This window comes from Barbus barbus, assembly GCF_936440315.1.
Source record: "Barbus barbus genome assembly, chromosome: 30".
NCBI lineage: Eukaryota > Metazoa > Chordata > Actinopteri > Cypriniformes > Cyprinidae > Barbus > Barbus barbus.
Window position 1 is genome coordinate 3,649,189 of NC_136758.1, and position 15,444 is coordinate 3,664,632.

The window sequence follows — 15,444 nt, forward strand, 5'->3', positions numbered from 1 at the left end:
AAGAAAGAGGAAGAATGATAGAACAATTAAGGAAAAATAGAATTCAGGATCTGAATTTTAAGGTATTAATAAAATGGGCAAGTGAAGTAAACAATAAAGCTTTCTTTAGAGAGACGGGATTGATTAACAGAATATAAAAATCTGTTCCACATTCCGGAGTAGAAGGTGGCGGTAATGCACCTATTTTCGTTGGTTGCCAGCCGCCGTTAAAAACCAAGAAGAAGAAGAAGAACCTGGAAATGAATCTTTTGAAACCGGACTTGTTCGAACGAGCCGACTCTCTAAAAGAACCGGAGCTCCCGAGCTGTTGTGTCCAGCAGGCGGCAGTAACGCGCCTCTCGCCGCTAATCCTGCGTCAGACTCGAGCAGAAGAAGGAAGTGACATTTTCAAGTGTCCTTGTGCTGCCGCCGCTTCCTGAACATTGCAGTCTGAAGGAGAAATTATCACCATGTTTAGACACTTAAGGGTGAGATTTAAGATCTGTATGCGTGTCCTCATTCCATTTATGTGCAGAAAGCGATTGATAGTGTTCTGGTAACAGAGCTTGATTAGTTTTGAGCGGAATGAAAGACCGTTAGCCTAGCAGCAGCGCTAGTGACCTCCTGCTCGTTACAGAGCAATATCGACTATTTCTGTGTATTTTAGTTCAGATGATATAACTGAGCTCTGTCAGAAATATACAAGCACTCTATTAGTACACTGATATGTGAATTAATCTGATTAGTTTGACCAATCTCTCTCAAGGCCGATAAATTGGAGTTTCCTGGAAAGCAATGTGTTTGTTGTTAATAATGAAGTGATTATATACGTGGACGTTGTTTTGGGCATTTGAGGGCTTATGTGTGGCATTCTATATCATCTTATAGGGGTCCACTGTGAACAGGTTTGATACTACACGTTTATTGATGAAATATAAGTGTTGTTTTGTTTTGTAGACCCTGCAGCAGCTCTCCAGACGGACCCTGTCCAGTACTGCACCCAGACAGCTGGAGAATAAAGTCCCTCACAACCAGAAGCTGTTTCAGGTTAGTCCTCTAGTTCTGCTCCAGTTCAGCCAGACGTTTAGTTGCTACACCTTTTTGTTTTGGTCGTCTTTGGCACTGGCTAATGGTAATGTTAAAGTTAAGACTGCAATTTGTTCCCAGGTTCTGGACTGATGGTCCAGTGTGGACGAACAGATAAGTACGAAATGATTCGCTAATAGGGTTCACTTGTATAGTAGGCTGTAATTACTAATCATTGCATGTGTTGTAATGCTATGATAGTACAAAGAGTCCAATTAAACCAGTAGCGTAAAGCTTCACTTATTCTATAACTGCGATATCACTGGCTTTGACGCTGGCACATTCTGCTCCGGCAGTCTGGTGATAAACTGAGGGCGGCTGCTATGTAGTGCTCTGTGTCTGATCCGTTTCAAGTGTTCAGTTAGTTTTGGTGGTCCCATCCATAGGAATAAAGTTGACCAAAACAAGAGTTTTCTTAAAACATAGAGTTTGCATACTAGGAGTACTTTTATTAAAGGAGATTTGTATCATCTGTATCTTTCTAAATCTGCAAATGCAGAAGTTGGCTTTTCCTATTCAATCTGTTTTTATGCTTTACACTTGGGGCCCCCCAAAAGTGCGTGCATATGTATCAAATGCTAATATGCAGTTTCTGTTTCTTTCAGGAAGACAATGGCATGCCGGTTCATTTGAAGGGAGGTGCTACGGATGCTCTCTTGTACAGGGCAACGATGGCTCTTACGGTTTTTGGTAAGCTATAGATATGTGGCTGGCCATTTTGGTGTTCAGTTATATGTGAACCTGGAGCACAAAACCAGTCTGAAGTCGCTGGGGTATATTTGTAGCAATAGACAACAATACATTGTATGGGGTCAAAATTATAGATTTTTCTTTTATGCCAAAAATCATTAGGATATTAAGATCATGTTCCATGAAGATATTTAGTAAATTTCTTACCGTAAATATATCAAAACTTCATTTCTGATTAGTAATATGCATTGCTAAGAACTTCATTTGGACAACTTTAAAGGTGATTTTCTCAATATTTAGATTTTTCTGCACCCTCAGATTCCAGATGTTCAAATAGTTGCATCTCAGACAAATATTGTCCTATCATAACACACAATATATCACTTACGTATTCAGATTTCAGATGATGTATAAATCTCAATTTTGAAAAATTGACACTTAAGTATGGTTTTGTTGTCCAGGGTCACATATTATTTCTGCTTAATCTGCTTTATTAAAAAAAATAAAAAAAGATTACAATCAGTGTGGTTCATAATAGTGTAATGATTATTTAAGGGCCCAATAAAAACCATACATTGTTTTAATTAAATTTAATAATCAAAAACCGATGCCTAATCAACTGAATTTATTATTACTATTATTATTTAATTTTAATCTTTAAAAAAAGAAAATCAACTGCTTGAAATTGTCAAAAACTGTGGTAATCAATTTAATTGGTAATTTATTTAATCTTTTAATTTTTTTTAATAAATAAAAATGTATCAATTCCTTTTATTTTTGGCAAAGTGCTACTGTTAAAATTAAAACATAAAAAAAAAAATATTACTTACTGTTATTATTTTTATTGAAGATTGTTTTTGTGGGTCCTGCTATACAACAAAAAAGAAACCCAAGAAAAGTAGTTCATGCATGTTGTGTGCTTACGAATGACGAATGGAGCAAAGCACACACAAGTTTTGAAAAATATGTATTTATTTCTGTATTCAGCTGTACTGTTAGTTCATATAGTTTGCAGCTGTATTTGTATTCGGTGTGATCAAACTATTTAAAAATTTCTAGTAATAGCATTACAGTTAGTTACAGTTTCTCATATCAGGAATTCTTCTGAGGATCCCAGTCATTATAATTTAGGTTAAATGTCTTTAAGAGTGATTGCTTAGTACTTTGTGTCCTTTTAAGTGTAAAAATGTAGTGAATATGTAATTCTTTGGCTCTGTTAACAGTGCTTTTATTGTCCCACGCCTCTTCTCTCCACAGGGTGCGGTTATGTGCTGTATACATTGATCAATGCAGCGCTGCCCAAGAAGAAGGATTGAACATGTCCCTGTCTGAGTTGTAAAGAGCTCTAATCCTCAGAATTCTATGTCATGTCAGTTATTTTCATTACATTGGATTCATATTTATTGATTGTAATGTAAAGCGCAATCATTATGTAATAAAACGTTCCACTGACAGTCTGTGTTTGAAGATTTCCTCTCAACCATATTTTCACTCAATTGCATTAGATTTAAAGGTACCATGCAACAGATCTTTTCTTCCATCCTGTGACGTGCATCCGAGTGAAACGCATTATAGGAAAAGAAAACATAGGACTGCACTTTGGTTCAAGATTTTTATGTCTCTCACACAATTATACAGAGTATAACCAGGAGTGAAATGCTAGGGGAGCATAAGGGTTCTATGCATTGGTTGTTGATTGGATGTTGATATGTGGGCGTGGCACTCAAAAAGGAGGGGTATGAATGTGAGCTTGCAGGGGCGGGGCTTGTGCATCACCAAAACATGCCTTGTTTTTAATCTACCGTCCAGTTATGACTCTGATTAAACATTACAAGTGCAAAAAGTAAATAAATCAAAATGTAAACATGTTCAGGAATGAATCATTCACAATAAAAAAGGGTGAATTTTAATTTCATGCTGACTTTAAAAATACAAGTACATTAAAACCATCTCACAATTTGTTGATCAGTCCCTGTGTATATGAACTTAGTTTGGTGGGAAATTGTTCAGCTATGTAGTGTACGGCAATTATGCTATGTTAAAAATATACTAATAGTGTGATATTCAACAATTTTATGCTGAATGATGAATAGGCTAAATCTTCCTTAGTAGTGTTAAATTGAACGAATTTCAAAATAAGTTAAAAGTAATGACTTTTAGCTCTAGGTAGAGTAATTATGAGGAAAAACTGATCTGCACTGAAAAAACAAAACAATAAAGGTGATTGGAACAGTTTTCCCTCAGACATAGCTAGTAAGCTTCACAAACAATTACAAATAAACGGCAAGTAACACTGAAGCATTTTTGAAGTAGAAAAACTCACATTATTTTTGTGTTTTTGAATGTCCCTCTACCGACAGCTTACGAACCACACCATCAGCAGAGAAGTACTTCAAGTATGATTTCGTTTACAGTCTGCCTGGCAATTTCCCATAAATGCATACTTCGTCTGAAGTACAGTCAGTTTCGGTATTATCTAGATGGGCTCTACACCTTCACCATAAAACTATTCAAGTAGGTTATGTCTAAACACGAGGATTTAATTAGCCTACAGTACAGCTGAAAGATTAAATCCTCCTATTACGTAGGATATGCAAAGTAGCCTACATTTCACCAATACGTATATTTCATTCATTCTAATAATTTTTCGAGTTAGTAATTTTGCCCATCTTTTCTAAGCACAGTCTGAGGCATGATTTATCTTATAATAGTAGCCTATTAAACTGAATACCCCAGCACATCTGCATCCCACAGAAGCGGATTCTTCTAAAGTGATTTAAAAGAGGGGGCTCCATTCTTGAGGAATTTCGTAAGGGAGTAAAGTTGGGAACAACCCTCTATTTAGTGTGAGGTTGAGCTCAGATACCTCCCATTCTCACCGAGGTTTCCTCGCTGCTGGAGGAGCACTTCAGCCTTTACTGAAGGACTATTACAGGTCTGAATATCATTTCTTTACTTCACTTCACGAGTTATTTAGATGTGCATGGAATTATTAAATAACGCGTTCAAAGAATTAAATTAGCATTAAATATTAGGCTACTCGGAAATGTTTAGTGTCTGGAATTTCGTAGTGAGTCTGAGGTGATTTATGTGACGTTTAGAGGATTTAATCACTATTTTGTAATTCATTAATGCAAGTTTTTTTTTATTATTATTATTTTTATTTAAAGCTCTACCACGCCTTTTCTTTTTAAAATATGAAAAGTTTGGTAAAAACGAGTGTTTTAAAGATTCGGTGTTGAACATTGTTGATTTAGGTTTAGGTCTAATCTCTAGCCTATTAATCAGAGAATCCTTTAGCATTTCCACTGCACTTGTGTCGAGCTCCACATGGAGGCGCTCACGAGCCATCACGCGCACCACCGTGTCTCAATGAGAAGTAATTCTACACACTTCTGTCATCTAATTGCCATTTACATGTTTCGGTGAAAAAATGATTCACACTTATTTAGTACAAAATAAAACTAAGCATACCATGAATGCATTGGTTTAATGATGCTATTATTTAAAGTAAAGTACCATGCAATGACTAGAAACAATGCTGAATTATTATATTTTTTCTCTCTCTCTTTGTAGATTCATTAATGAGCTGCTGATTGTGTCTGTGTAAACATGAGGATCAGGCTGTCTTTGGCCGCCGCTGCACTCTTTACTATATTACTGAATTCAGTAGAGGCTCAAGGTATAGTCCATTCTGTCTGTCTTTCTTCTGTTGTAAAACATTTACAGTGAAACATAGATGCCAAGCATACATTGCTGTATTACTACTTCTTATAAATCAACTTTGTCCTGTATTATTTACTTCTATATAGTTATTTATAGCCTAATAGTGTATCTAGAAATAGTTCTAATAAGCTATTAAATGAAAATGATGTGCTCTATTTGTTTAATAATGTTACTCCCGTAATGTTGTGTGTGATTCCAGTCTACATAGAGGTGTGTGCTTTTACAAAAAAAAAAAATCTATTTGTACTTAATATGTTTAGTATGAAAAACAGTCACGCAATCTGCCATTTGTTGCGAGGCATGCCTCAGCAGTTCAGCACATATTCAGCATGAAACAAGCAGTCTGGGATGGTCATCACCTCCTCTGTGAGTCAGTTATTGCCCAATGAATTACCATTAGTGCTGGTTAATTACAGGAGCTGAAATGAAAACATTGTTACAAGAGCATCATTATTAAATGTCAGAAAAAGGTTAAACTGCAGACTTTAGCAGTAAGTTCTTGCAGGGACATACGTCTCTTAAGTCAAACTCAAATGCACATTTATCAAGAGTCAAAACACATGCAACAAAAGGTATATTTTTTTGTATTGCACAGTGTGTAGCTGGATCAGGGTAGTGTGTAGCTGGATCATTTTCCCCCACATCCAATCACAGTTGAAAGATGCTGGATTTCCATAAAAAAGGCTTAAGATAGACTTGATTTTATTTATTCTTTATTCTTAATTTATGACTAGTTTCTATGTAGAATATGCATATTTAAGTATTTAATTTGTGACCCTGGAGCACAAAAGCAGTCTTAAGTCGCTGGGGTATATTTGTAGCAATAGCCAAAAATACATTGAATGGGTCAAAATGATTGATTTTTCTTTTATGCCAAAAATCATTAGGATATTAAGTAAAGATCATGTTTCATGAAGGTATTTTGTAAATCTCCTACTGTAAATATTTTAAAATTTAATTTTTGATTAGTAATATGCATTGCTAAGAACTTCATTTGGACAACTTTAAAGGCGATTTTCTCAATATTTAGATTTTTTTGCACCCTCAGATTCCAATAGTTGAATCTCAGCTAAATATTGTCCTATCCTAACAAAATAAAAATTGACCCTTATGACTGGTTTTGTGGTCCAGGGTCAAATTTGTATTTTTCACCTGTTAGGTTACTGAATATAAATATTGGTACTTATATTTGATCATTTTTACACACTTTGCATGACAAATAGAAAGTAAGTCACACTGTGACAACCTGTGATACACTGACATAGCTATCCATATATATAAGCAGTTTTTTGCTATAAAATGCACATTGTCCTTAATTCTTTTACACAGTTCTTCATGCATGAAATTAAATCTCTGATCTTTTTTGATCTCAGTCAAGATCTATAATGAAAACAACCTTGGCAACACTGAGCTGGATAAAGTGAATTTAAAATATAAAAATACTTTTAATAAAAACATATGTACTTTATGCTTAACTAAATGGGTTCCAGAAGTAAAACGGATAAGTGTTTTCTACCGCATGATTTGAAGTTGTTTTAGTTTAAAATGGATCTGTAATTAAAGTCACCACACAGTATCAGTTTAGCCCACCGACAGCTGTCTCGAGCGAAAGTGATGTGATGTGAGAACGTGAGGGCGAAGTTTGATTCAACTGGAAAACCAAATGGAAACATTTTTTTTTGTTTTGTTTTTTTGTGCGTGCTGTAACAGAATGGAAAGATGTGACATGAGAGGGCTGAATTAGTCCTCAGACAGCACAAAGACAAAGAGCCTTTTTAGGTTTCCTGCAGCCGCTCACGAAAACGCTGAGTTGCCATCCATATGGAAAGTAAATTTGCAGTAATGTTTAATGTCAGCACATGTTGTGGAATTACTAGACTCCAACCTCTTTTCCGAACTGCCTGGCAACGGCGCTAGCCAGAAAGAATGCCTGCCCGGCTGGAGATTATTGACATGGGGCAGACTTTCTCTCCGGGGGATGAGAGGAGTGCTCTCCTGAAGGGCCTCCTCGTCCTGAAGTCTCCAGAACCTCAACACGAGCCGACGTTTGTGTCACTTTCGTTATTAAACTGTCAACAGAGTCAACAAAGCTGTCACGTTCCATTATTATAACAGTTGCTGAGCCGGTATTAAAGCTCAATGGTAGGTAGCGTTTCACACATCGTTTGTGCGCGCTGGTGCCGTGACACAAGATACCTCATCTGTGAATCGTTGAAGACTCATGGGTTTGGCCTGTTTGGACACGTGAAGGGAATCGGCCCAGACCGTTTGAGTTTGACGCGTCAGGTTGGTGAGCATTCTTTCTCCAGCGGGTCGTGTTGTTTGTCGTTTTCCTGGTGTGCTTCCTCCACCGTTTATTTTAAAATGATATTCTGCTGCTCTGGCCTCCATCCACACACACTTCTTTCCATCCGAAACTTTCCTTCTTTTTCTTTGCGCATGTGACGCTTTGCCACGTCCTTATTATTCAGCTGGCCGTCAAGTAGAATTAAGAACAGTAGTGCATGGAAAAAGTCTCTACAGCGAAGATCTGCTCTTATAGATGATCATAAATCTATAGCAGACACTGTGGATCTTCATCGCCTTGTCGATGAAGACTAGTAACAAATGTACTGATTTACAAAACTTTACAATGCATTCTTAAAAATAAAGGTTCCAATTAGAACCATATCCTCTATTTCTTTAGAAAAATCATGTTCTGCTGCTTAAAACGGTAAAATACTGAGCTGAAGAATGTATAATGTACTGGAACATCAAGAACTTTTTTAATCTCCAAAGAACTACAGTTTCAACTGACCTTCATTGTTTGTGTTCTAAAATAAAGGTTCTTTATTGGCGTTGATGATTCCATGAAGAACCTTTAACATCCATGGAACCTTTCTATTGCACAGAAAATTCTTACAGTAATTGTGTAAAAAAGGTTCTTTTGAGAACTGTTCACTGAAAGGGAACCAAAATGGTTCTTCTGTTGCCATTTAGGAACCCTTATATTTAAGAATGTGATATTGCAAGCTACACTCTAAATATACTAATTCATTTCTGTTATATTTTGCATGTTTAATATCACCTGTTGTTTGCATTTTGAATGTCATCGCCTGTTTTTCCTATGCATTCTTTGCATTCAAGACATTATTCTGACAGCAGAGATTTACATCAGTCATCAGCATTCATGCATGCCGATGTAACATGGATGTTGAGTACGTAAGTGGACATCTCATCGCTTTAGATCGCCGCCTGCTGAGATCCACGACGGTTTGATGTAGATTGCATGTCAATAATGTCTATGACAGAATATCATTTTGAAATACATTTGTTGTGTTGTCCTTTGTGTACATGGAAACAGTGTAATAAGTTGTTCACCCATGTACATGTGCATGACACTCTGACAACCAGACGAATGCGGATCGATTTCCTCTTCATATATGCGTCATTTATTTTTTTGTGCTGTATATTTTCCTTCATACCTCTCAATTAGGAGTGTTGTCTTGTCACGTACACCTTCTGTATGAAAAGGAACTACACAAAAGTCTGTCACGACAAGTTGTGTATTCTTTTTTTGAGATTTGCAATGGATACGTGCCTTCAGTAAAACTTGTTAGTACTCAAGCCTTTTTGGAATATATGTATATATACAAAGCGTATATATAACATATATTTTTCTCTACTCCTGACAGAGCCATCTGGACATCTTTGACATCTCGAAAACTTGATTCCATTGTATAATCAATATTTTGGGAATGGAAACATTGTCTTGATATGATTTATTTTTGTCACCAGCGTTCCAGTGAACGGGCATGCCTTGTATTGATTGCATTCAGCATGTATTGGATGGTTTGTCGACGATATTTTGTTTGTGATAGGTCTTGAAATGTGTTTAGATCTTCTCTGCTTGAGCTGCAGACCATGAGATTCCAGGTTATGCAACTCAAGAAAAGGCCATTTGAACCGAAATGGCTTCCGTCACTCTCTTATGTCGTGTTTTGTCACCTTTACTGTTGGTTCTGTTTGTCTCGCCCAACAATAAACAACTAAACTTCAGTCCTGAAGTGTTTGTCGTTGGGGTTGTTGAAAATCATCTGTTTTTTTTCTAAATTTATTATTAATTCAGATATGGCAGTTTCTCGTGATCTTGACTCTATTAACTTCTTGTTTGCAGTGGAGCCTCCTTCAGACTTGAAATTTAAAATCCTAAATGAAAACACAGTGCATATGTCATGGAGGAGGCCTTCGTCTCAGATCCAGGGCTACAGAATACAAGTCATATCAGATACAGGTGCGTGGTGTCAACATCTGCACATTTCACAACAGCTGCATGTTTTTTAAACAGCTTTGAGTAACTTCTCTTTTGACTTGATATGTCATTATCTGTTCCAGATGATTTGAAAGATTTCAGTCTGCCTGCCTCGGCCACAGACACATCAATCACAGATTTAACTCCAGATGTAGACTATTCAGTGTCAATCAATTCATTCTATGGTGCGGAAGAAAGTATCCCCATCCTTGGACAAATAACAAGTAAGTGCACACCAGATATCCTCAATGTCTTTTTCTTATTAGCTTTGTATTTTAAAACAAGCAACTGTTAGTATTGCATGTATGCATGGTAAGGGATTTGCTCATGTGTTCAATTTCGGCTTGAAACTTGGACTGGAGTGATATTTCAAGTCATGTGGTTTATGGGATAAAGAAGAGGAACAAACCTTTAGACTTAACTTCTTCTGCTATTACAGTTCAATCCAGCAACACAAGTGGAGCAAAGAGGCCACCGTCAGAGGCTGTCAGTGAGTATATTCAATCAAACCATTTCTTCATCATTCCAGATGGTAGTTTTCCTTGCTTCTTATCACCTATGAAATGGAATTTTATATGCAGTGTATTAGATCACATTTTTCCTCTAAACTTCAACTGCTGTAGACTTGTTACTGCTCGCAAAAAGAAAGATTGCTCAAGTTGTGGTTGGCAAAATTGCCTTTAATTAAAAGCATTAAAATAGAATCAGAGCTCATAAAACACTTTGCTTTGTACTGTAAGAAGTGGCTGGTATAACACAGAGAGGGGCTTTTTCTAGCCTCACCCATTGACTCTCACACACTCAGACATCACAACTAGTGGAAAGGATTATGGTCCTGAACCAATTCCACTTCTTGTGAGTCCAAATCGTGAGTACCGGTGCCAAAACAAATCCAATTGAAATTCCAGAAAACCTGTTCTCAAGATGTACATTTCACAGTAAAGTTTTGGAGTCATGTCTAAAGAAACAGAGCGAAGTTTATTGAAAGTTTCCATTTGCTTCGTTTGTTGGGAAATGTTGAAGGAAACAGACAGAGGACATTACTTTTTTAGGAGTCATTAATAATTGTGTAAGTGTAGTTGCAAAATAGACTAAACAGCAACATATTTCGTCCATTAATGTGTCAAAACAAATAAGTGAAATAACAAAGAGTGTAGTTGATCTAGTAGACTCTTACATGGCTTTCTCTAATGCCTCTTCATTCCCTCGTCATGCAGAGTGTTCAGTGAGTGCTATTGCGGATCTGGTTTTCCTGGTGGATGGCTCTTGGAGTGTGGGAAGAGAAAACTTTAAATTCATCCGGAGTTTCATTGGGGCCATGGCGGGAGCCTTTGACATTGGAGAGGATAAGACCAGAGTGGCTGTGGTGCAGTACAGCTCAGATACCAGGACAGAGTTCAACTTGAACCAGTATTACAGGCGGCCTGATGTCCTGCGAGCCATTAAGAATCTGCCTTACAAGGGTGGTAATACCATGACAGGTGTGTAAAAGATTTAAGATTTGCCATACCATTATTTGGCTGATTTGGACTTGTTTCTGTATCAGCATCTGTGTTGATCCTGGAACAACCCTAGTCATCATTAATAATCTAATCAGAGTTTGGGGATTGTTGGTGAAGGTTGCAGGGATTGGCTTTGGCTTGGAGTGTGAACAATATTCTTGTCAATCTATCATGTGGTAACACATATGTGATATTGGAACATCCTACTAGGGTTACAAATAAAAAATTACCTGATTAAACATAAAAAGAGTCATAACTGAATAACTATTCATATTTAGACAACAATCCTTCCAAAATAATCACTTAAAAGGGTTTGAACTCTTCCGTTGACATGAATTAATTTGTTCCCATTGTTTACATGCTCAACCAGGTGATGCAATGGATTATTTGGTGAAAAACACTTTAACTGCAGCGGCTGGAGCCAGGAAAGGCTTCCCAAAAGTAGCCATGATCATCACGGATGGAAAGTCACAAGACCCAGTAGGAGAGTACGCCGAACGGCTGAGGAACATTGGAGTAGAGATCTTTGTCCTGGGTATGTGTCTATACATCTATTGAACATGTTTCGTAATCCAAAACTGTATGGAACACTATTTCAAGCCGCGTTTCATGTCTTCAGGTATCAAAGGAGCAGATGAGGATGAGTTGAAGGAGATGGCCTCCACTCCCCACAGCAAGCATATCTATAATGTTCCAAACTTCGACATGATCAGTCAGGTGCAGAAGGAGCTCATCACTCAGGTGTGCTCTGGTGTGGAGGAGCAGCTAAATTTGCTTACAAGTGGAGAGGAAGGTACTGCCCATGCACACGTAATCCCTGTAAACTCACAGAGAGTTGACCAGTTAATTGAAGATCTCTAAATCATAAATATCTATCCTTTTTACCCCAGTTGTTGAACCTGCTTCAGACCTCAGAGTAACTGACGTCTCCTCCAAATCCATGAGAATTACGTGGGATTCTTCTCCTGGAGACATCACTGGCTATAAGCTGCAGGTCTTCCCCGTGATGGCTGGCGCCAAGAAGCAGGAGCTCTACATAGGGCCCACATTCACCATGGCCAACGTCAGAGACCTGTCTCCTGAGACAGAGTATGAGATCAGTCTGTTTGCCCTCAAAGGTCTGACCCCTAGTAAGCCACAAGTTGTCAACGAGAAAACACAGCCTGTGAAGGTGTCTACAGGTAAGTTGCTAACTTATTTAGTTCATGCTTCCAAGGCCCTGTTTACACCTGGTATTAAGATGCGTTTTGGTCGATCAGGAAACAAGTAGACAAGGGAGGCACATTCCCATTTACATCTGGTGTTTTAATCCATCCCTTTTCGCCACTTTTGGCCATTTCTGTTTTGGCCATTTCTGATTTTGAGGGGAGGGTCTATGGGCGAGTGTATGTATTGGCCTTTTCTGATCTTTTGATCTAATATTGTGAAATAAGCTTGCAAAATTGACATAAGACCGGAAAACGATACGGAGAGCAGCAGCTTTAAAATCAAGATTGGTAAAACAACATTGACATTTTTTTTGCCTTAATACTAAACTTATGATTTCTGGCAGCAAAGTTTAAATCCTGTCTGGCTAACACGCTTCAAGAACACATCCTGCGATGTTGTAGAATTACATCAGTAGGCAGAGAAGAAATGGTCTTTTGTGGCTGTTCGAACGTATTTGACCACATGACCGTCCACATTATGAGAGCAATCCCATCTAATATGTTTTGGACTACCTCAGGAAGAGTCATAACTGAACAAGCTGAAAAGGTTTTACACCCAAATCATACCTGTATTAAGTGTTGTCCACTTGTGATCGAATCGACCAAAACATGTCTTAAAGGAACACTTTTTTTGGAAATAGGCTCATTTTACAACTCCCCTAGAGTTTTTGAATCTATTCAGCCGATCTCCGGGTCTGTTGGTAGCACGTTTAGCTTAGCTTAGCATAGATCATTGAATCGGATTAGACCATTGGCATTTGGTCATCAAAAATGACCAAAGAGTTTCGATAATTTTCCTATTTAAAGCTTGACTCTTCTGTAGTTGCATCGTACATCGTGGCCCAGAAAAACGCAACTTTTCATTTTCCGTCAGTCTTAGTACATGATGTAACTACAGAAGAGTCAAGTTTTAAATAGGAAAATTATCGAAACTCTTTGGTCATTTTTGAGCGAGATGCTAACGGTCTAATCCGATTCAATGATCTATGCTAAGATAATCTAAAAGTGCTACCACCAGACTCGGAGAACGGCTGAATGGATTCAAAAACGGTAAAACTCAACTGTTTAACTCTAGGGGAGTTGTAAAATGAGCCTGTTTCCAAAGTGGAGTGTTCCTTTAATGGTGTAAACAAGTCCCAAGTATTCAACCATGGTGCACTAAGTTTGAGCACAGAGAAGTGTGAAAGAGATCTGAGCACTACAGTTCCTTGAACTGAATAGATCAAGGATGCAACTGTTATTGGTCACCTTCTTGTGGGAACTGAATCAACAATTGAGTTGCCAGTCCGAATCTTTAACCATCCTATTATAGGTTGGAATAGACTACATGGCTTTTAAAATCTGAACTAATGTTGAGTCCATCAGACTGTAACATGATACAAATATCATGGCAAAAGTTGTGTAGTGTATTCCAGCCTTAAATCTCATGTAGATCCGCCCTATTCATAGTTTATCTATGTACTGGTACTTTTTGATCAGCTTACCCTCAAAATGCTAAAAAAAATAAATAAAAATTATATATATATTTTCCAGGCAGACAGGTTGTGAATCTTGTGTTTTGTTCCCTATAGAGTGCTCCCTAGAGGTCGAGCTCCAAGCTGATATTGTCCTCCTGGTCGATGGCTCGTACAGTATAGGACTGGCTAACTTTGCTAAAGTTAGAGCCTTCCTTGAAGTGCTCGTCAATTCTTTTGACATCGGACCCAACAAAGTGCAGATCAGCTTGGTTCAGTACAGCCGGGATCCTTACACTGAGTTTGCCCTGAACAAGCACCATGACATTGCAACTGTGCTCAAGGCAGTCGGCACCTTCCCCTACCGTGGAGGCTCCACCAACACTGGCAAGGCCATGACCTATGTAAGGGAAAAGATCTTCATTCCAGCCCGTGGTGCTCGTGATAACGTGCCCCGAGTCATGGTGCTCATCACAGACGGTAAATCCTCGGATTCTTTCAAAGACCCTGCCAACAAACTAAAGGAAGCAGATGTGGAGATTTTTGCAGTGGGAGTCAAGGACGCCGTGCGCTCCGAGCTGGAGGCGATTGCCAACGCTCCTGCTGATAACCATGTGTTTGAGGTGGAAGACTTTGATTCTTTTCAGCGGATCTCTAAGGAACTAACCACATCCATCTGCCTAAGAATTGAGCAGGAACTCCATAACATCAAGAAAAGAAGTACGTGCCAGCTTCGATTATATTAATTTCATGTTTTTTTTCTTCAGTAATTTCTGTGCATGTTTATGTGAGTGAGCTGTATGGATAGCTTACCATAATTTCCAAGTAGGACATGTTCCTGGATCAACAGCCTTGATGGACCTGGAATAACAGTCTTATCAACCAATAACATTTTAGGAATGAAAAAAGTATTTAGGTTAGGGAAACGTTTAGGGCTGGGGTTAGGGATCTGAACAACAATCTTATCAGCCTATCTATTCCCTCTGATAAGCAGTTTACTCTGGGTAGTTAGTTAAGGATAGGGTTCAGACTATGTTTGTTTGATGGGAATGTTGTTCCAGGATCAACAGAAGATGTTGATCCACGAACACACCCTGCTTGGGACAGTCACCAATATGGTTTCATAATACACATACTAGGAAACATCTGTTGAGGGCAGATGAGATATAATAAACATCACGAACAATAAATAATCAACTACTAAATTGCTGTTATACACCACATATTTCAGTTTTATTATTGTGTTAGTTAAAGGGACAGTTCACCCAAAAATGAAAATTCTGTCATCATTTACTCATCATTAACCTGCATGATTTTCTATTTTCTGTTGAACACAAAAGAAGATATTTTGAAGAATATATGGGTAACCAAACAGTAGTATTTTTTCCCCATACAATGGAAGTCAATGGGGACTGTCAACTATATTTTTAGGTCCAATTCTCGCTGTTAACAAATCATTAACAATGCCTTTTTCCTCAATAAATTACAAATTTTCTGCTTATTAATGG

At 37.9% G+C, this 15,444-nt stretch overlaps 2 protein-coding genes across 2 annotated transcripts in view; both read left to right on the forward strand.

The window, feature by feature from the left end:
* The first annotated feature begins 361 nt into the window (after nt 1-361).
* LOC306850114 (cytochrome c oxidase subunit 7A2, mitochondrial-like) lies at nt 362-3,209 on the forward strand. Its single transcript, XM_079385564.1, has 4 exons — nt 362-467; nt 937-1,026; nt 1,671-1,755; nt 3,013-3,209. The coding sequence occupies exons 1-4, from the start codon at nt 450-452 to the stop codon at nt 3,069-3,071; spliced, it is 252 nt and encodes an 83-aa protein (XP_079241690.1). The 5' UTR covers nt 362-449; the 3' UTR covers nt 3,072-3,209.
* A 2,158-nt stretch (nt 3,210-5,367) lies between these two features.
* Nucleotides 5,368-15,444, forward strand: part of LOC306850169 (collagen alpha-1(XII) chain-like) — a gene marked incomplete at its 5' end in the record, with an annotated part of 70,116 nt that continues 60,039 nt past the window's right edge. The window contains 9 exons of the mRNA XM_079385635.1: nt 5,368-5,437; nt 9,638-9,754; nt 9,856-9,996; nt 10,212-10,262; nt 10,990-11,253; nt 11,645-11,809; nt 11,894-12,067; nt 12,165-12,455; nt 14,054-14,656. Of these exons, the coding sequence (XP_079241761.1) occupies nt 5,368-5,437; nt 9,638-9,754; nt 9,856-9,996; nt 10,212-10,262; nt 10,990-11,253; nt 11,645-11,809; nt 11,894-12,067; nt 12,165-12,455; nt 14,054-14,656 (1,876 nt within the window). The remainder of the gene's footprint in view (nt 5,438-9,637; nt 9,755-9,855; nt 9,997-10,211; nt 10,263-10,989; nt 11,254-11,644; nt 11,810-11,893; nt 12,068-12,164; nt 12,456-14,053; nt 14,657-15,444) is intronic.